Source organism: Diceros bicornis, chromosome 13 (assembly GCF_020826845.1).
Source record: "Diceros bicornis minor isolate mBicDic1 chromosome 13, mDicBic1.mat.cur, whole genome shotgun sequence".
NCBI classification, from domain to species: domain Eukaryota; kingdom Metazoa; phylum Chordata; class Mammalia; order Perissodactyla; family Rhinocerotidae; genus Diceros; species Diceros bicornis.
In genome coordinates this window covers 44,236,820-44,253,595 of record NC_080752.1, presented here as the reverse complement: position 1 = coordinate 44,253,595, position 16,776 = coordinate 44,236,820, and the positions used below count along the sequence as shown (strand labels likewise).

Genomic DNA, 16,776 nt, shown 5'->3' with positions numbered 1-16,776 from the left:
ACAAATGTTGGAGAGGATGTGGAGAAACAGGAACCCTCATACACAGCTGGTGGGAATGCAAATTGGTGCAGCCTCTATGGAAAACGGTATGGAGATTCCTCAAAGAATTAAAAATAGAGATGCCCTATGATCCAGCCATCCCACTACTGGGAATCTATCCAACGCACCTGAAATCAACAATCCAAAGAGGCTTATGCACCCCTATGTTCATTGCAGCATTATTCACCATAGCCAAGAAGTGGAAGCAACCTAAGTGTCCCTCGACAGACGATTGGATTAAGAAAATGTGGTATATATATACAATGGACTACTACTCAGCCATAAAAAAAGACAAAATCGTCCCATTTGCAACAACATGGATGGGCCTGGAGCGTATTATGTTAAGTGAAATAAGCCAGAAAGAGAAAGACAAACACTGTATGATCTCACTCATATGCGGAATATAAACCAACACATGGACAGAGAAAACTGGACTGTGGTTACCAGGGGCAGTGGGGGTGGGGGTGGGGGTGGGGGTGCGGGGTGGGGGGGTGAGAGGTGGGCACAAGGGGTGAAGGGAGTCATATATATGGTGATGGACAAACAAAAATGTACAACCCAAAATTTCACAATGTTAGAAACCATTAAAACATCAATTAAAAAAAAAAAAAAATCAGAGCAACGCCAACCAAGTCACAAGAATCTTAAACTCCTCTAAAATGTAGGTAATTCGCAAATATTTTTAGGGATTTGTTTTGTTTTATACATAATAAACCTCAATGAAGAAAGATGAATAAGTAGAAACTCTAAGAGACAGATATTACCTGTAAAAAAGAAATAACCAAAACAATTTTTTTAGGCAGAGATATGGCATCTCAACTTCAAGAACATACTAAGGATAACTAGACAAAGAATAATTTAAAAAAATGGTACAGACATTTCACACTACTTAACAATCAGACTTTAAGAGTTTACTTAGGCTATTCCCTTATTTGAGAGATATGAAAACTGAGGCCCAGAGATTGTATATTTGTCTGAAATCAGATAGTTGACAGCAAAATCAGAATTATAAAGCAGTTTCTCAACAACCAACAGTTCAATTTAACAAACATTTGCCATGCACCTACTATGTATAAGGCTCCAGGCAAGACGTCATGGACATAAACATGTACAGTAGTACTCTTTACAGTATACCACTTTTCCATTTTATTTTTTTGTTAATATTTATATAGCATCCAATAAAGGCTAGTTTCTTAAAGGAAATTAGTAAGCTGTTTTTAAAGAGTGCAACATTTATTTCATAAATTAAGTGGTTCAAAAATTACTGAGGAAGATTCAGTTCATAAGGATCATGTACCTAATCATGCACTTTAAAAGGAAGATAGAAAGAAATAATAATAACATTGAGACTTTAGCTTTTTTGATCCCTATAAGATAGATCACGGTGGGAGAGGAGTATTAAAAAAAAACAAAACCAACAAACAGCAGAGCTATTCTACCACTCTATTTGTGTCTTGCCCTTTGGAGAGTGCTATGATTTACAGGTTCGCTGTCCACAGCTTGGCATAATACCCACCATAGGCAAGGTTAATTCCCCTGACAATTTCCTCCAGGCAAGTCACAGATATTTGAGGCTTTTAGGCTCACTTATTTGCAAGCCTGCCTTGCAGTGACCAGAAACTTTCTATCTTAGGTTAATAGCTCATCATTTTTCTTCAATTCTGCATAGGGAAATTCCCAGAGCTTATGATAATGAGAATTACTTAATACATATTTAACTATTAATAAATTATTTACCTTGTTATATCTTCTGTTAACTGTGCTGGGTCTGGTGGATAAAACTTTACATTAAATGTGAAATTCCAAGGGACACCTGTAGAAATAAACACAAAAGAAATTTATGCTTATGCCTAAGTTTCTGATTGTTAGAAGTACCTAAAAATATTCAAAAGTTTTTTCCTGAGGCCTTTTAATATTTTCATGCTTCGTGGATAAAATATTACTTTTATTTAAAAAAGAAAAAGAAGAAAGTTGTTTAGACACTATTTAAGAGTTAGAGGATCTCATTTTTTTATCCAACTTAATACAATAGTCTTCTTTACAAAGGACTAAAACTATATAGTGGCCGGCGAATGGCCTAGTGGTTAAGTTCAGCACACTCCGCTTTGGTGGCCTGGGTTCATGGGTTTGGATCCCAGGTATTCACCTACACCACTCATCAGCCATGCTGTGGTGGTGACCCACATACAAAACAGAGGAAGAGTGGCAACGGATGTTAGCTCAGGGCGAATCTTCCTCAACAACAACAAAAAACAACCAAAAAGGACTGAAACTATATAGGCAAAATACATTAGGGAAATCATCCTACAGGTCAACATGTTCGTAGCAAAGGTTTTCAAAACGTGATCTATATACTACTCGGGGTCCTCAGATGTCATTCAAGTGATCCATGGATGCTCTTTTTTGGTTCTGGCATTATTTGTGATATCTCTCAATATTATCTCAAATAAACAAAAGCATTCTTTCTGTTAATATGGGTGAGATTAGGAGATTATTTTAGAAATAAGAAGGAAGAGGTAAGATAGGTGGCTCGTAGAAACTATAGCTCTAATAAAAATATTTTAGATATGAAAACTACAAGAATTCAATGCTAAGACTCACACAAGTGTGTCATATTTTTTATCTACAATGAAAATAAGAGATTATGAGTAAAAGTTAAATGGAGTATGCATTTCAACTTTTCCAGCTAAGTGCTACTTTAGGGTTTTTCTAACATGACTGTTGGCTTCCCAAAGAGTAGCACCTGATCTCAGGGAGAAATAAGCATGATTGGTTATGATGCTGACATTTTGTTCAGTACTTGTTGCATGCCAGGCACTAGGCTAGCCCTCTGATAAACATTAACTCATTTAATCCTCACAGAAACCCCCAGGAAGTAGGTATTACTATTTATTCATTTTATAAATACATGTATCTAAACATATGCTTAAATGTGGTCAAAATTATATATGTATGAGATATTGTTTGTAATAGAAAATGTCTGGAAACAATCTAAATAAATATATTTAGCAAGAGAAGATACATCTCCAAGATACAGTGTTAGGTGAAAAAACATCAAGGCCAAGAGTAGTACATATAGAAAGCAACAGTGAAAGTTGGGGGCTAGAAAAAAGTATATATTACACATATGATTATATGTATGTGCATAAGCTATCCCTATGAGGACATACAATAACTAGTTATAGTATTTGGGAAACCAGGAAGGGGAACTCCCGGGAAGGGAAACTGAGAGGCTAGGAGAAAACGGATAGGAAGAAGACCTACTTTCACTCCATAAAAAAATATTTTTTTTAAAAAAGAGACTGCACAAAAGAAAGATAATAAGTACTAGTATATTAAAATTATCTATCCATTAATCCAGATCCCCCAGTGACCTCAAGTTAATAGATCTAATCAAATGAAAACATTAAAAAAAAAAAATCGTATGTGCCGATTGGATTTTTCTCTCCATTTAACCCAAAATAAGGAAGTTTAACTGTATTAGAAATAACCATATCTAAACAGAAATGGCCCAAATATTAACTCTTTTACTTTTGTTAACAGCAATTGTAAGAAGGGGAACTCAAACTTTCCACACAAGAGATACAAGTTTAGGTTACTGCTAAAGAAGATATCCAGTTTCACTGTGGGCAAGCTCAGGGTTAAATGCAATAGAGAGGCTAAAAAAGTTAATCACTTGGAATTCAAAAAATTCAATATTCAAAAAATATTAAAGTCAAGCTTTAGTCAGTGACCATTTTTAGAGTATGATATATATAATTATAATACCTTACGGAGAATATTTAGTGAGATAAAAAAATGGTGGCTGGAAAAGCTCTAAAAATTTTCAACATTAAAATTTCTGCCTTCTAACTCAGCAATGGTTCAGTGACATTCCTGCCAAAAGAGTATAACCTGAAGATTCATGTACCACGAGGAAACATCAGACAAACTCAAAGTGACCATTTATAAAATCACTGGTCTGGACTCTTCAAACTTTCAACGTTATGAAATACATGAAAGACTCAGAAACTATTCCAGATTAAAGAAAACTAAAGAGATGTGACAACTAAATGCAAAGGATCACCTTGGACTGTTGAGATTAACCCAAAACGTCCATCAATAGGACTGGTTATACATATTATGTTACAACTATAGAATCATTAAAAAAAAATTTTTTTTTTTTGTGAAGAAGATCAACCCTAACATCTGTTGCCAATCCTCCTCTTTTTGCTGAGGAAGACTGGCCCTGGGCTAACATCCATGCCCATCTTCCTCCACTCTATATGCGGGACGCCTGCCACAGCATGGCTTGATAAGCGCTGCATAGATCCGCGCCCAGGATCCAAACCTGTGAGCCCCGGGCTGCCGAAGCGGAGTGTGCGAACTTAACCACCATGCCACCGGGCCAGCCCCCGCCCAAAAAAATTTTAATGAATGAAATACATTTATATATGTTGATATGAAGAGTACTCCAAATTATGTTAAATAAAAAAGATTGGTTGCATATTTATATTAAATATGTATAAATATATCCATATTAAACTTATTCATATTAAAATTTATACATATTAAATACGTATTTATATTAAAACACATGTGTATCGGGGCTGGCCTGGTGGCATAGTGGTTAAGTTCGCACACTCTGCTTCAGGGGTCTAGGGTTTGTGGGTTTGAATCCCGGGTGTGGACATACACGCCGCTCATCAAGCCAGGCTGTGGTGGCATCCAATATAAAAAATAAAGGAAGACGGGCACAGATGTTAGCTCAGGGCTAATCTTCCTCAGCAAAAAGAGGAAGATTAGCAAGGGATGTTAGCTCAGGGCCAATCTTCCTCATCAAAAAAGAAAAAAACAAACAAACAAACAAAAAACCACGTGTATCTATATACACTCAGAATATCTCTGGAAAGAACACAAGAAATGGGTTAAAGGACAGAGGTAGAAGGGAGATTTACTTTGTACTATATTCATCCGTATCTTTTAATTTTATACCACATATTTATATCATCTATTAAAAAATTAATTTAAAAAACTACATATAGCATAATACATATATAACACAATATATAATACATAACAATGTATAGCATAATTGTATTTCTGAAAAGTAAATTCTATATATGCCTAGAAAAAAATCTTGCAGATTACACTAATTTAACAGTGATTAAATCTGGAGGATGGGATTTAGCGGCCTTTTACTTTCTCTATGATATATTTCCATAATGTTTAAATTTTCCACAATGGGTATATATTACTTGTGTGAGGAAAAACATTTAAAAAACCCCCAAACCTTTGCGATAAATAAATGTCAATATTCTCTTTGGCTTAATGAAATATTTACAATTGATTCCCTATTAAAGTTTGTGTTAGGAACACAGTTTTTCTTTACTATGTTGAAGGAAGGGTTTTTATTATTTTGTAATTTTTTAAAAAACAACACTTAGGTTCTTTTGTTACCAAGAGATTTTTTCTTTTTTATAGCCAGGAAGGTAATCTACTAGATATTCTTCTCTACCCATCATAAACTCTGTTTTAACTTTTCTTCTTAAAAAGTCGTCTTGTACAATCATTTGTTCCTAAGTAATACTGAATATCAAAAGTATTTTCATTGAAAGGGGGTAGGAGTTATGCTTTTCTTGTCATGTCTCGAATATTCTGAATATTTTTTGCTGACTTGCATTTTAAAACAAGATTTTATAGGCCAGGAGCAAATATGGAGAGTTGCCAGTCCAAAGGAATATTTTGTTTCTCTATCTTAAGAAATATAAATTATAAATAGGTCTAAAGGAAAACATTTCAACATAACAAAAATGTTTTCTTTTAAGAAACGAATGAAAAATAAAATTTGTTTTCAAGTGATAAAGAGTTAAAACTTACTAATCATGATGAATAACATCTCTCGCAGTTCCTCGAAGTTTCCTCAAAAGTAAAATAAACTAAAAGGACATCTAGTCAAAAACAGGGGGGAAAAGTCTCTACCCTTTAGCTAGCCCACTGGGCCTAGGGCTACAAAATACTAATCTACACTTTTTTCGACCTAGAAGTATTCATCCCAGGACATCAGTCTGAGCCGAGTGTGCAGGAGTAATATGTGCTAGAGGGCTGGGGGCTGGGAGCTGGCATCTGGGAGAAAGCCACAATGTCAGAGGGCCATTGGCAAAGAATTCTCAGTCTTCTGTTCTTTCTTACTCTTCCACAGTCTCTTATACTTCAATTTGGAAGAGGACTGTTGAAAAGGGACAAAAAGAACTATAGAGAGGAAAACACGGAGAAGGTTAGAACGCAAAAGTCCAGAACAATTTAAAAGGAACAGAGGAGGCAGCAAACTCCTAATTACAGGCTACTATAGTTTCAATCACTACCCTTTTGAGAAATGACTCCTATATCCTTTTCCTCTTCTCATCTTTGTTCTTTTCCACCTTCTGTTTCTCTCAACCATTCCTATCTTCCCCAACTTTGCCTAGTTGTAATAAAGTCATCAAGATCTGACCTACATCTCAATAGCGTCCACCTCTGCTGTATCTTTCTATTACAGAATCTCCTCCTTCCAGGGGAAGGCTTTATCTCAATCTCAATGCCGTCTGCCACAGTCAGGATTCTAAAGTGACTCACAGCCAGAAAATGGTTCAAAATCCTCTGACCTACTAAAAGAAAGAAAGAACTATAAAAAGAGCTATATATTCACTTACCACGAACCTGCTTTTTTATTTCTTTGGCAGAATCCAGCCATGTCTGTAACAAGAAGAAAAAGCATTCACACAGAGCTCCAAAACACATAAACCACAGAGTACCAGAAGTAGGATTACTGACCATCTTCGAATAGCGCCTCCAGGTCAACCTACATTTCCGACATTCTTTGCATTAATTTCACACAGCACAGTAATTTTGAGCACAGAAACAGGGAGCCAGCGAGTTGGGCTTGCATCCTATAGCTCCCCTACTTCCCAGCTGAGTGACTTTAGGCATCTCTGTACCTCAGTTTCCTCATCTATTAGAGGAAATTAAAATGAGATAGTAGTAGTAGTGCCTATCTCAGAGAGTTATTGTGAAGATTAAATGAGTTAATATATGTAAAGCTCTCAGTAAACAAGAAATGCTAAATAAGGACTTGCTATTTTTATTATTCTGTAAAGACAGGTAGAGATCTCTAACCAGGATTAATTGACATCACCCAGATCTTGTTTTTCCCTTCAGCTCTGAGCTCTGGTCTCATTCCAGTTTTCTATGAATGAATATTTGTCTTCTCTGACTACTCTTGCCCACACTGATGTCTCCCTCCACTGTTCTCCAACCCCACTTAGAGTCTGCACACCACGAGGGCAGGGCTCCTCAACCTCAGGTGGACCATGCAAAATAATGGCACTTGAAAAAGAGCCTCACCATTAACATCTTTCATGGGTTCTTGGGAAATGTTTAGAGACAGAAATTTCTAAATTGAATTGTTTAAAATATTTTTATTGATATGAGACATACAGAAAAGTACATAAAGCATAAGTGTATAGATCGATAAATTATCAAAATGAACATAGAAGTATAACATTACCAGCACCCCAGGAGCCCCTCTCATGCCTCCACCTAATCCCTCCCCATTCCTTCCTCCAAAAGGTTTAAAATTGAATTTTAGTGGTATTTAGGAAAGAGGAATAAGGTGCCCCCTCCTCACCCTCTACCAACAAGGGCAAAAAGCACAAGGTGACCATCCCATTTGGCATACCCAAGGAATGGGCTTGAACACCACAGTCTTATATGTGATTATAGACTACTTTAACTGTTATATAAAGATAGTCACCACAACAGACAATAAGTACAGGAGTGGGAACTAATTTCCTTTTATCTCTCCTGCCCCTGCAATTAACAAAGAAGATTAAAAAATATGTGTTAAAAAATACCACTTAATATAAAATTGTTCTATAGCATAAAAACTAAGCACACATTTGTTTAAGCCCTGTCAGAAAAGTAGTAACCTTCATCTCCCATTAAGACTAAAGAACTTCAAATTATTGTAGGTTCAAATGCAAAGAAAGACTTTAAAACACCAACTGATAAGTTTTATGGAACCTCTGAGAACCATGGTTTATACTATGCAATCCAGAACTCTTAACAAAGACTACGTTCTACCACTTTGGAATGAACATCTCCCCACCATAATGACTTTTAATAATACTATTTTCCACTATTTTTTAAGAGAAATCGCCCACGGTAACCTGAAGCTGCCAAGTTTCATACAGGGATTCCACAAGCCATCCTATGACAGGGCTAGAATTCCCATCAATTTGACATAAAGAAGGCAAACCCAGATTTGTGTCAATCATATGGGACTCCAAGGTATAAACTACATTATAAAACTAATTATTATTGCTTCAGTATCTAGACCTCTAAATCAAAATTAAAAACACTGTATACAAGATAATAAAAATCAATGTGTACAAGAATAGGTACTTTTATGCTCAATTTAAATTATTCAATTCACAGCATCTGATTTAGCCAACAAATATTTGAGTAATGTCTCCATGTGCTAGGCACTGTAGTTACAAAAAAGGATTTAAAAATAGTGCCTGTCTTCAAGGAGCTGTCAATCTAATGGAAGAGGTGAACAGTGAACAATGAATGTGTTTGTTCTAGGTGTGATGATTACCATGAAGGAAATGTGTGTGAGTGCTATGATAGAGCGTAGAGAGCTCTAAGAGCACAAAGGAGGTGCACCAAAATGAATTGGGCAGTTAGGAAACAGTTTCTCAAAAGAATGTTTGGGAGATCTAAATTGAGCCTTGAAAGACAAACAAGAGTTAGGTGGGCAAAAAAGAAGAGGAAGTAATAGAAAGGCACAGAGAATAAGAGAGAACATGACACATCTCAGTTGCTACATGTAGTTCAGCACAGCTGGAGCACAGAGGTAAGGAGGAGAGATATAAAATGGAAAAGAATGGCCAGATCAGGGAGGACATTCTATGGTAAGAAACTTGGACTTGATCAAGTTCTAGGCAAGGGGGAGCCATTGAAGGATTGAAAATAAAGGAGTGGCATGAATTAGAGGAAGCATGACTGTAAACAGGGAAGCCAAATAAAAGGTTGTTTTTGAGAATGATAATTGTGGTCTAGAAGAGAATAATGGTTATGGGGACAGGCTTTGAAGTCAGATAGTCTTGAGTTCTAGTCCTGTCTCAACCTCTTCACCATTTACTACCTGTGTAACCTTATATAAGACAATCTTTCTGAGTCTCAATTTTCTCATATATAAAATCGGGATAAAACTACCCTCCTCACAGAGTTATTGCAGATTAAATTATTTGATGTAGAAAAAGCACATAGCCAGTACTGAATAAATTGTACTGATATTGATAATCAAAAGGGCCTGATGGGATAAAGTCTATGGGACAGAGAAGAAAGATATTTAGGAGCTAAAATGACTGAGTAGATGGGGTATGGGGAGGGGTGGGCTGATGATGAGAGTTGGTAAGGTATAATGGTAAAGGATAATTCCCAAGTTGCTGGCTTGGGCAGGGTGGAAATGGTACTATTCACTGAAACAGCAAATGTAGGAAAAAGAATATATCTTCATGAAGAAGGAAAAAATAGCAAAAACTGGAAACAACCAAATGTTTATTAACAGTAGAATAAATAAATTATGATATATTTATATAGATATATGCCTAAGGTATCTTTGGAAATCCAAGTAGAATATTTCAATAGATAGCTGGATAAGCAGGTGTGCACTCAGAAGAGAGATTTGGACCAGAGATACAAATTTGGGCACTTTCCCCATATAGGTGGTAGATGAAACCATGAAAGTAGATAAAAATCACCCAGGGAACAAACAGTAGAGTGAAAAGAAAGAAACTAAAGGTAGACCCTTGGGGAACACTGACATTTAAGGGATGAGAGAGGAAAAAGAGCTGAGAAGTAAACTGAGAAGAGTGACTAAGTGGTAGGAGGAAAACAGGAGAGACTGGCATCACAGAGTCCAAAGGAATAGAAAGTTTCAAGGATGGATAGGCAAGCTCATCAACACTGCAAAATGGACAAGTAACACGAGGATGAAAAACATGAGGATCTTGGCAAGGGCAGAATGATAAGGGCAGAAATCAAAATGCAATGAGTTACACCAAGTGCAGGTGAAGATGTGACACAGCTGGAACTCTCATTCAGTGCTGGTGGGAGATGGTATCCACTGAAGCTGAACATATATGTGTTGTCTACAACCCAGCAATTCCACTTCCAGGAATACACCCAACAGAAATGAATATGACAAGATAAGCACTAAAAGACATGTACAAGAATGTTCCTAGCAGCAGTATTCATAAAAGCCCCAAACTGTAAACAAGCCAGACATCCATCAACAGTAGAATGCACAAATAAAGTGTGGCATCGTCAAACAATGAACTATTATACAGCAACGAGAATGGATAAACTACTGCTACTCGCAGTAACATGGATGAATCTCAAAAACACAATATCGAACAAAAGAAGCCAGACCCAAGAGAATGTATGTATGATTTCATTTACGTGAAGTTTAAAAACAGGCAAAACTAACTGATGGTGATAGATGTCAGGAAGATATCTGTTACTTTTGATAGGGGGTGGTATAGGAGTAACGACTGTTAGGCATTGGGGGTAGTGACTGGGAGGAGGCACAAGGGGCATTCTGGAGTCCTAGTAATGTTCATTTTTTGATCTTGGGAGTGTGTTCACTTTCTAAAAATTCTTTGAGATATACATGTATGATTTACACATTTTCCTGCATTATGTTCTACTAATAGGCAGTGAGGAAATAGAGATAGTTATGTGTAAACTAAATTCTCAGGGAGCATTGGTTGTGAAGGACAGGAGAAGGAGAAAGTTATAGCTAGAGGAAAGAGGCAGAGATTAATTTATAAAATAACAAAATATTGAGAGGATAAAAGTTATAGAACCCTATTTTAGTAGGGATCTTAAGATGCCCCCAAAAATACCAATTCTGGATTACCTTCTAGTTTCTTTTTTTGGGAGGGTGAGGAAGATTGGCCTTGAGCTAACACCTGTTGCCAATCTTCCTCTTTTTGCTTGAGGAAGACTGTCTCTGAGCTAACACCTGTGCCAATCTTCCTCTATTTTGTATGTGGGGTGCCACCACAGCATGGCTTGACAAGCAGTGTGTAGGTCCACACCAAGGATCCAAACCCAAGAACCCCTGACCACCAAAGTGGAGTGTGTGAACTTAATCACTACACCACCGGGCCAGCCCCTATCTTTTAGTTTCTATTTGAATACTTTCAGTAGCAAGGATTCCCTTTCAAGAGTCCATTTTGCCAGGCATATCTTGCGAGTTAAATAAATTAACCTTTTACACAGAATTTAAGTTTTGTGCTTTAAAAAGAATTGCACTCCTTCTCAAGCTTAAAACAAAGCTTCAAAATAATATAGAGATGAAGAGCAGTGATATCCTGATAGAGATCTCCATTTATTCAACTGAAGAATTACAGGTATCACGTGTGCTCTACTTCAAAACACATTGTCACATGTTGTTCCTTTCACTTGGAATACTCTATCCCCATTTCTTCATCTGGAAGATTCCTGACTATCTCTTATAATTCAGATCTTATGTTACCTTCTGCAGAAAACCCTGTCTATGTGGGTGCCCATCTTACGGCTGTCCCCTAGTCAGTCCGGGAGCTCCCTGAAGACAGACTGTATTTTATAGCTCTGCCTAGCATAAGGCAAATGCTATCTATTCAATAAATGTTTGATGAATGAATGAATGAATTAATGAACGAACAAATGAAGAACGCTACTGAAATAAACCAGGAGAGAGACAACAGTTTCAACTTAAGGCTTTTTTTTTTTTTTTTTGAGGGAGATTGGCCCTGCACTAACATCTATCGCCAATCTTCCTCCTTTTCTTTTTTCTCCCCAAAGCCCCAGTACATAGTCGTGTATCATAGTTGTAGAGTTGTAGCTCTTCTATGTGGGACCCCACCTCAGCATGGCTTGATGAGCTGTGAGTAGGTCTGCACCCAGGATCCGAACCGGCAAACCCCGGGACGCCAAAGCAGAATGCACGAACTTAACTGCTACGCCACCGGGCTGGCCCCATCAACTTGAGACTTTTAAGAAGGTAACATGAATAGGAACTTTTCATATCTTTTTTTTTTTTTTTTTGAGGAAGACTAGCTAACACCTGTTGCCAATCCTTCTCTTTTTCGCTGAGGAAGACTGGCCCTGGGCCAACATCCGTGCCCATCTTCCTCTGCTTTACATGGGACGCCACCACAGCACGGCTTGATGAGTGGCGTGGAGGTCCGCACCCGGGATACGAACCTGCGACCCCCAGGCCGCCAAAGCGGAGCACAAGAACTTAACCACTATGCCACCAGGCCGGCCCCTAAATCCTTGTCTTTTGAGGTAAAAGACTTATCTATAAATTCCACAGGTCTGTCTTCTTTAACGCAAGGAATAACCATTGTTTATGCTGCTGTTGTAACCACAGGCCCATTTAGAGCCAGTTCAAACAGACCCCACCTCTTATCAACAGAGTGATTCAGAAAATTTGCAAAGTCCTGTAGCCAGAGCATGCGCAAAAGAAGTAATCTTGACCTGAAATGACCGCAGAACCACAGATTTTCCTCCCCATGGAACCAAAGGACCAGGACGTGACTGGAACTTAAAAGTCAGACTCTTATCAGAAGCGAGAGGTCTGTCATTCAAGAAAATCCAGTGTTAAAATTCCTTCCCCCACCTTACCATAAATGTTTAGAACTTCATCATAAACGTTTAGAACCTTACCATAAATACTTGAAGCCCACCTATCAAAACCTGTCCCACTGGGGGGCCAGCCCTGTGGCATAGCAGTTAAGTGCGGGTGCTCCGCTGCTGGCCGCCTGGGTTCAGATGCCGGGCGCACACCGAGGAACAGCTTGTCAAGCCATGCTGGGCAGCGTCCCATATAAAGTGGAGGAAGATGGGCACAGATGTTAGCCCAGGGCCAGTCTTCCTCAGCAAAAAATAAAAAATAAAAAAAAAGGAGGATTGGCATGGATATTAGCTTAGGGCTGATCCCCCTCACAAAAAAAAAAAAAAACCTGTCCCACCAGCATTTCCACGTGCCAGCCTGTTCTCCCTAACCTCTTAAATTTCACCCCAAACCCTGAATCGGGGAGACAGACGTGAGAGCACATGCCCCCCATCTCCCTGAAGATTGATCTCGCAGAATAAAGCTGATTTCTTTTCCAAACAGCTGATGCCATAATTAATTGGCTTGTTTATGTGCATCAGGTGGGAGAACCATTTTTGTTTGGTAACACTTAATATGTTGATTACAAATCACTGCTCCAAGATATGTTCAGAGAAACTCTCTAGTGCAGGTAATTCTAGGTCTCACTCCTTAAGCCTTAAAAAAGCCACATTTAAATTCACTAGAGATGTCAACCCAAATCTTCCTAGCAAAAGACAGGATTCCAAATGCAGCCTCTCTACTCTACAAGTATGTTTACAAAATTCATTTTAGTCTTCCTAGTTTACCAGACAATAAAAATACAATCATTACTGGCACTTGCCTTCAAAGCCAGTCGTGAATCAATGAAAAACAGTCCATCCTCTCAGAGGACTATAAACTAAATCCCTCACACTCTTGATTTAATATTCACTCCATTGGTGTTTGCTATTTGCCTTTGCAAGGTGAAAGAAAGACCCTCCTGGCTATGAATGACTATCTTTCCAGAGTGGATTATCTGACTCCTAAGGTACAAAAATTCATCCACACAGAAAATGGAAGAAACAGGAAAGAAGGCTATATTGAAATTATTATTATTTTTTTTTGGTGAGGAAGATTGGCCCTGAACTAACATCTGTTGCCAATCCCCCCCTTTTTGCTTGACGAAGATTGTCACTGAGCTAACATCTGTGCCAATCTTCCTCTATTTTGCATGTGTGACACTGGCACAGAATGGCTTGATGAGTGGTGTACAGGTCTACGCCCAGAATCCGAACCTGCGTACCTCGGGTTGCCGAAGCAGATCGTGCGAAGTAAACCACTATGCCACCAGGCCAGCCCCACTAGTGAATTAAATGAACCCCTAATTTAAAATTCTCATTATTTACTAGAAGAGCTCCAGTTTTTCGCTTAGAAAGAGAATCTGGGGGTAGAGGTGGGGTAGGAATTAATGTGAGTGACTTCCTTCCTAGGAAAAATCCCTGATTCATTCATAAATAACTAATTCTAAGCAGGAATAAAATGTAAGAAGCAACTATTTAACTCATATAATTTTGATTCATAGTGGTAATAAATCTCTCACAGGACTATAGAAGTTTGCTTGTGACTGCTTTTCCTCTTCTCTTGCCAGACTCAGTCTGGCAATAGGCCTATTGTCATGCAGTCAGTAGGGAAAGAAAGCAAGCAAGCCATTCCAAGTGAGCAAAGAGTCCATTCAATTAACTTTCCTCCCTGCTAAAGGCACTCAATTGTCTACAAACAAAACACACAGATCCAGAAGCTCTTAAGGAGAGAAGTTACATATACAAAAGACAAATTTTTACACATACGAAAGAAGACACCAGAGACTAGAAATGGAAAGAGGATAAAATATTTCTCTCGCCTTGTATTATGGTTCAAATTTTTTCTCACAACATGAAGAACGAATTCTGTAGGTAGGAAACAAAAACCGAGAAACAAAGATAAAATGTAAAAATCAAGGAAAGAGGAATAAAAAGCTAAAGAAGAAAATCACTTAAGAAGGGGCAGCAGGCAAGGAGTTTCAGGAGTGAATTGACTGTGTAGCTTGGAGGAAGCCACTCTGCCTTTACATGCTTCAGTTTTCTCATCTCTAAAATGAGGAGAATGAGCCCCTTTACTCTAGTAAAGACTAGAGTCTTTACAGCTCTAGTATCTTTTGTGCTTTCCGAATGACAGAAAATTTAGATAAATGACTAACAAGGATTAATTGTTTTACAGATTTAATCATTTCATAAATATATACTTCTAAAGAGAATATCTGGAAATCTGGCTTATTGACAGTAGATATATAGGAAATGGTAACTAAAATGAAGTTGGATAATCTGGCTAGATACATCAATTTTAAATTAAAGATATGCTGCTCTCCACTATACCCTACCTGAGAAAAGATCGGGTAGATTATTCAGTTGGAAGGGTGCTCCACAATGCACCTCTAGATTATGACACACAAATTTAATTTTTTTTTAAGCAAAGCCTTTGGTTAGTTGGTAATTTCATTTTTAAATAATACTATCATAATAACAATGATAATACCTAATTTTTATTGAGTGCTTCTTACATGCCAGGTACCATTTTATATGCTTTTATATAGATTATCTCATTATCATTCTCATTCTACCAATGAGAAGAGAGAGGTATAAGTAACTTACTTAACTCACAACTAATAAGTGGCAGAGCCGTTCTCTCAAGTGTAACAATATGTCTCACTCTTTTAACATTTATTGAATGCCTACCACACTCAAGCCAGTCAACGAGCTAGACAAGGACATTTTTTAGGAAATCACAGTCCGGTAAAGAATACAGACATGGGCCCCAAGCAATGGATGATAATCAATCCACACAGAGACACATCACTGTGAATCTCAGAACCTTGAAGAGAGATGGAGACGGACGGAAGGAAGGAAGGAAGGAAAGAAGGAAGGAAGAAAGGAAGGAGGGAGGAAAGGAAGGAGGGAGGGAGGGAGGAAAAGACAGAAAGAAAGAAAGATTCTACTAGCTTAATTCTACAAAGGGCAGGAGAGAAGGAAGGTCATACAAAGAATCAAGAATCATAATGGCTTTGGCCTTCCAAGCTAGAAGACAATGGAGCAATGCCTTCAAAATTATGAAGGAAAATGATTTCAAGCCTCAAATTCTGTACGCAACCAAACTAACAACCAAATGTGAGAGTAGAATAAAGATATTTTTCAGACATGTAACGTCTCAAAAAGAGTACATCTCATGCACCATTTCTCAGAAGGAGCATCTATGAAAACACAAGGAAAGCTAGCACAAATGAAACAGGAGAAACATCACAGGAGGAGGCAAACCAAATCCCCAGGATGATGGTGATGGGAAATAGCAGGGACAGCTAGACAGAAAGTGCAACCCATCCAGAGACTGGAGAAGTATGACTCAAGACACAGCATAGTCATCATCAAGATGGCTTTTGCTACTGTATTGCCCCTTTAACCTGACAATGCTAAGGAAGTGTTCCCCAGATTCATTTTTGCACAAGATTTCCTCGGACTATGTGCTAATGAAGTTCCTGCTTTCCTTTCTATGCCTACTTCCTGGATCAGCTAAAGACCCTCAGTTTAACTCAAAGAAATACTCTGCTTTGACCTATTTTTGAGAGTTGGAGTTTGGCCACAACACACTTAGAAGCAGAAAATATAGAACAGCCCATTGCCCCTGATCACGTTCCTATTGGATATCCTATAGAACCTGGCCCATATTACAGATCTGCCAGATGCCTTGACTATATTAAGCCCTATGTTTCCCAGGATTCACTTGCCCATTGACTTCCCCAGAAGCGGTTCTTATAAACTATCAGGGAAGTTGAAACCAAATTATAACTCAGACACATCAACTTTTCTTTTCCAGAAATATTTTATCCAACAGGGACAATAATGCCCTTTTTTGCGCAAAACCAGGTCTGTACTTTACTATTCAGCTTATATATTAGGCACTTTCAATATCACTTTACACATAAACACATAAATGAATATAAATAAAGCAATTTAATATTTGCTCATTAAAACATAAATAAGATAGTAAAAACTACTACA

General features: G+C 37.8%; 1 protein-coding gene across 23 annotated transcripts in view; it reads right to left on the bottom strand.

The window, feature by feature from the left end:
• EPB41 (erythrocyte membrane protein band 4.1) overlaps positions 1 to 16,776 on the bottom strand; it is a 187,410-nt gene that overhangs the window by 80,162 nt on the left and 90,472 nt on the right. For all 23 annotated transcript variants that reach the window (XM_058553449.1, XM_058553443.1, XM_058553448.1 and 20 more), the window contains 2 exons: positions 6,711 to 6,753; positions 1,777 to 1,852 (listed from right to left, as the gene is read on the bottom strand). In XM_058553449.1, the coding sequence (XP_058409432.1) occupies positions 1,777 to 1,852; positions 6,711 to 6,753 (119 nt within the window). The remainder of the gene's footprint in view (positions 1 to 1,776; positions 1,853 to 6,710; positions 6,754 to 16,776) is intronic.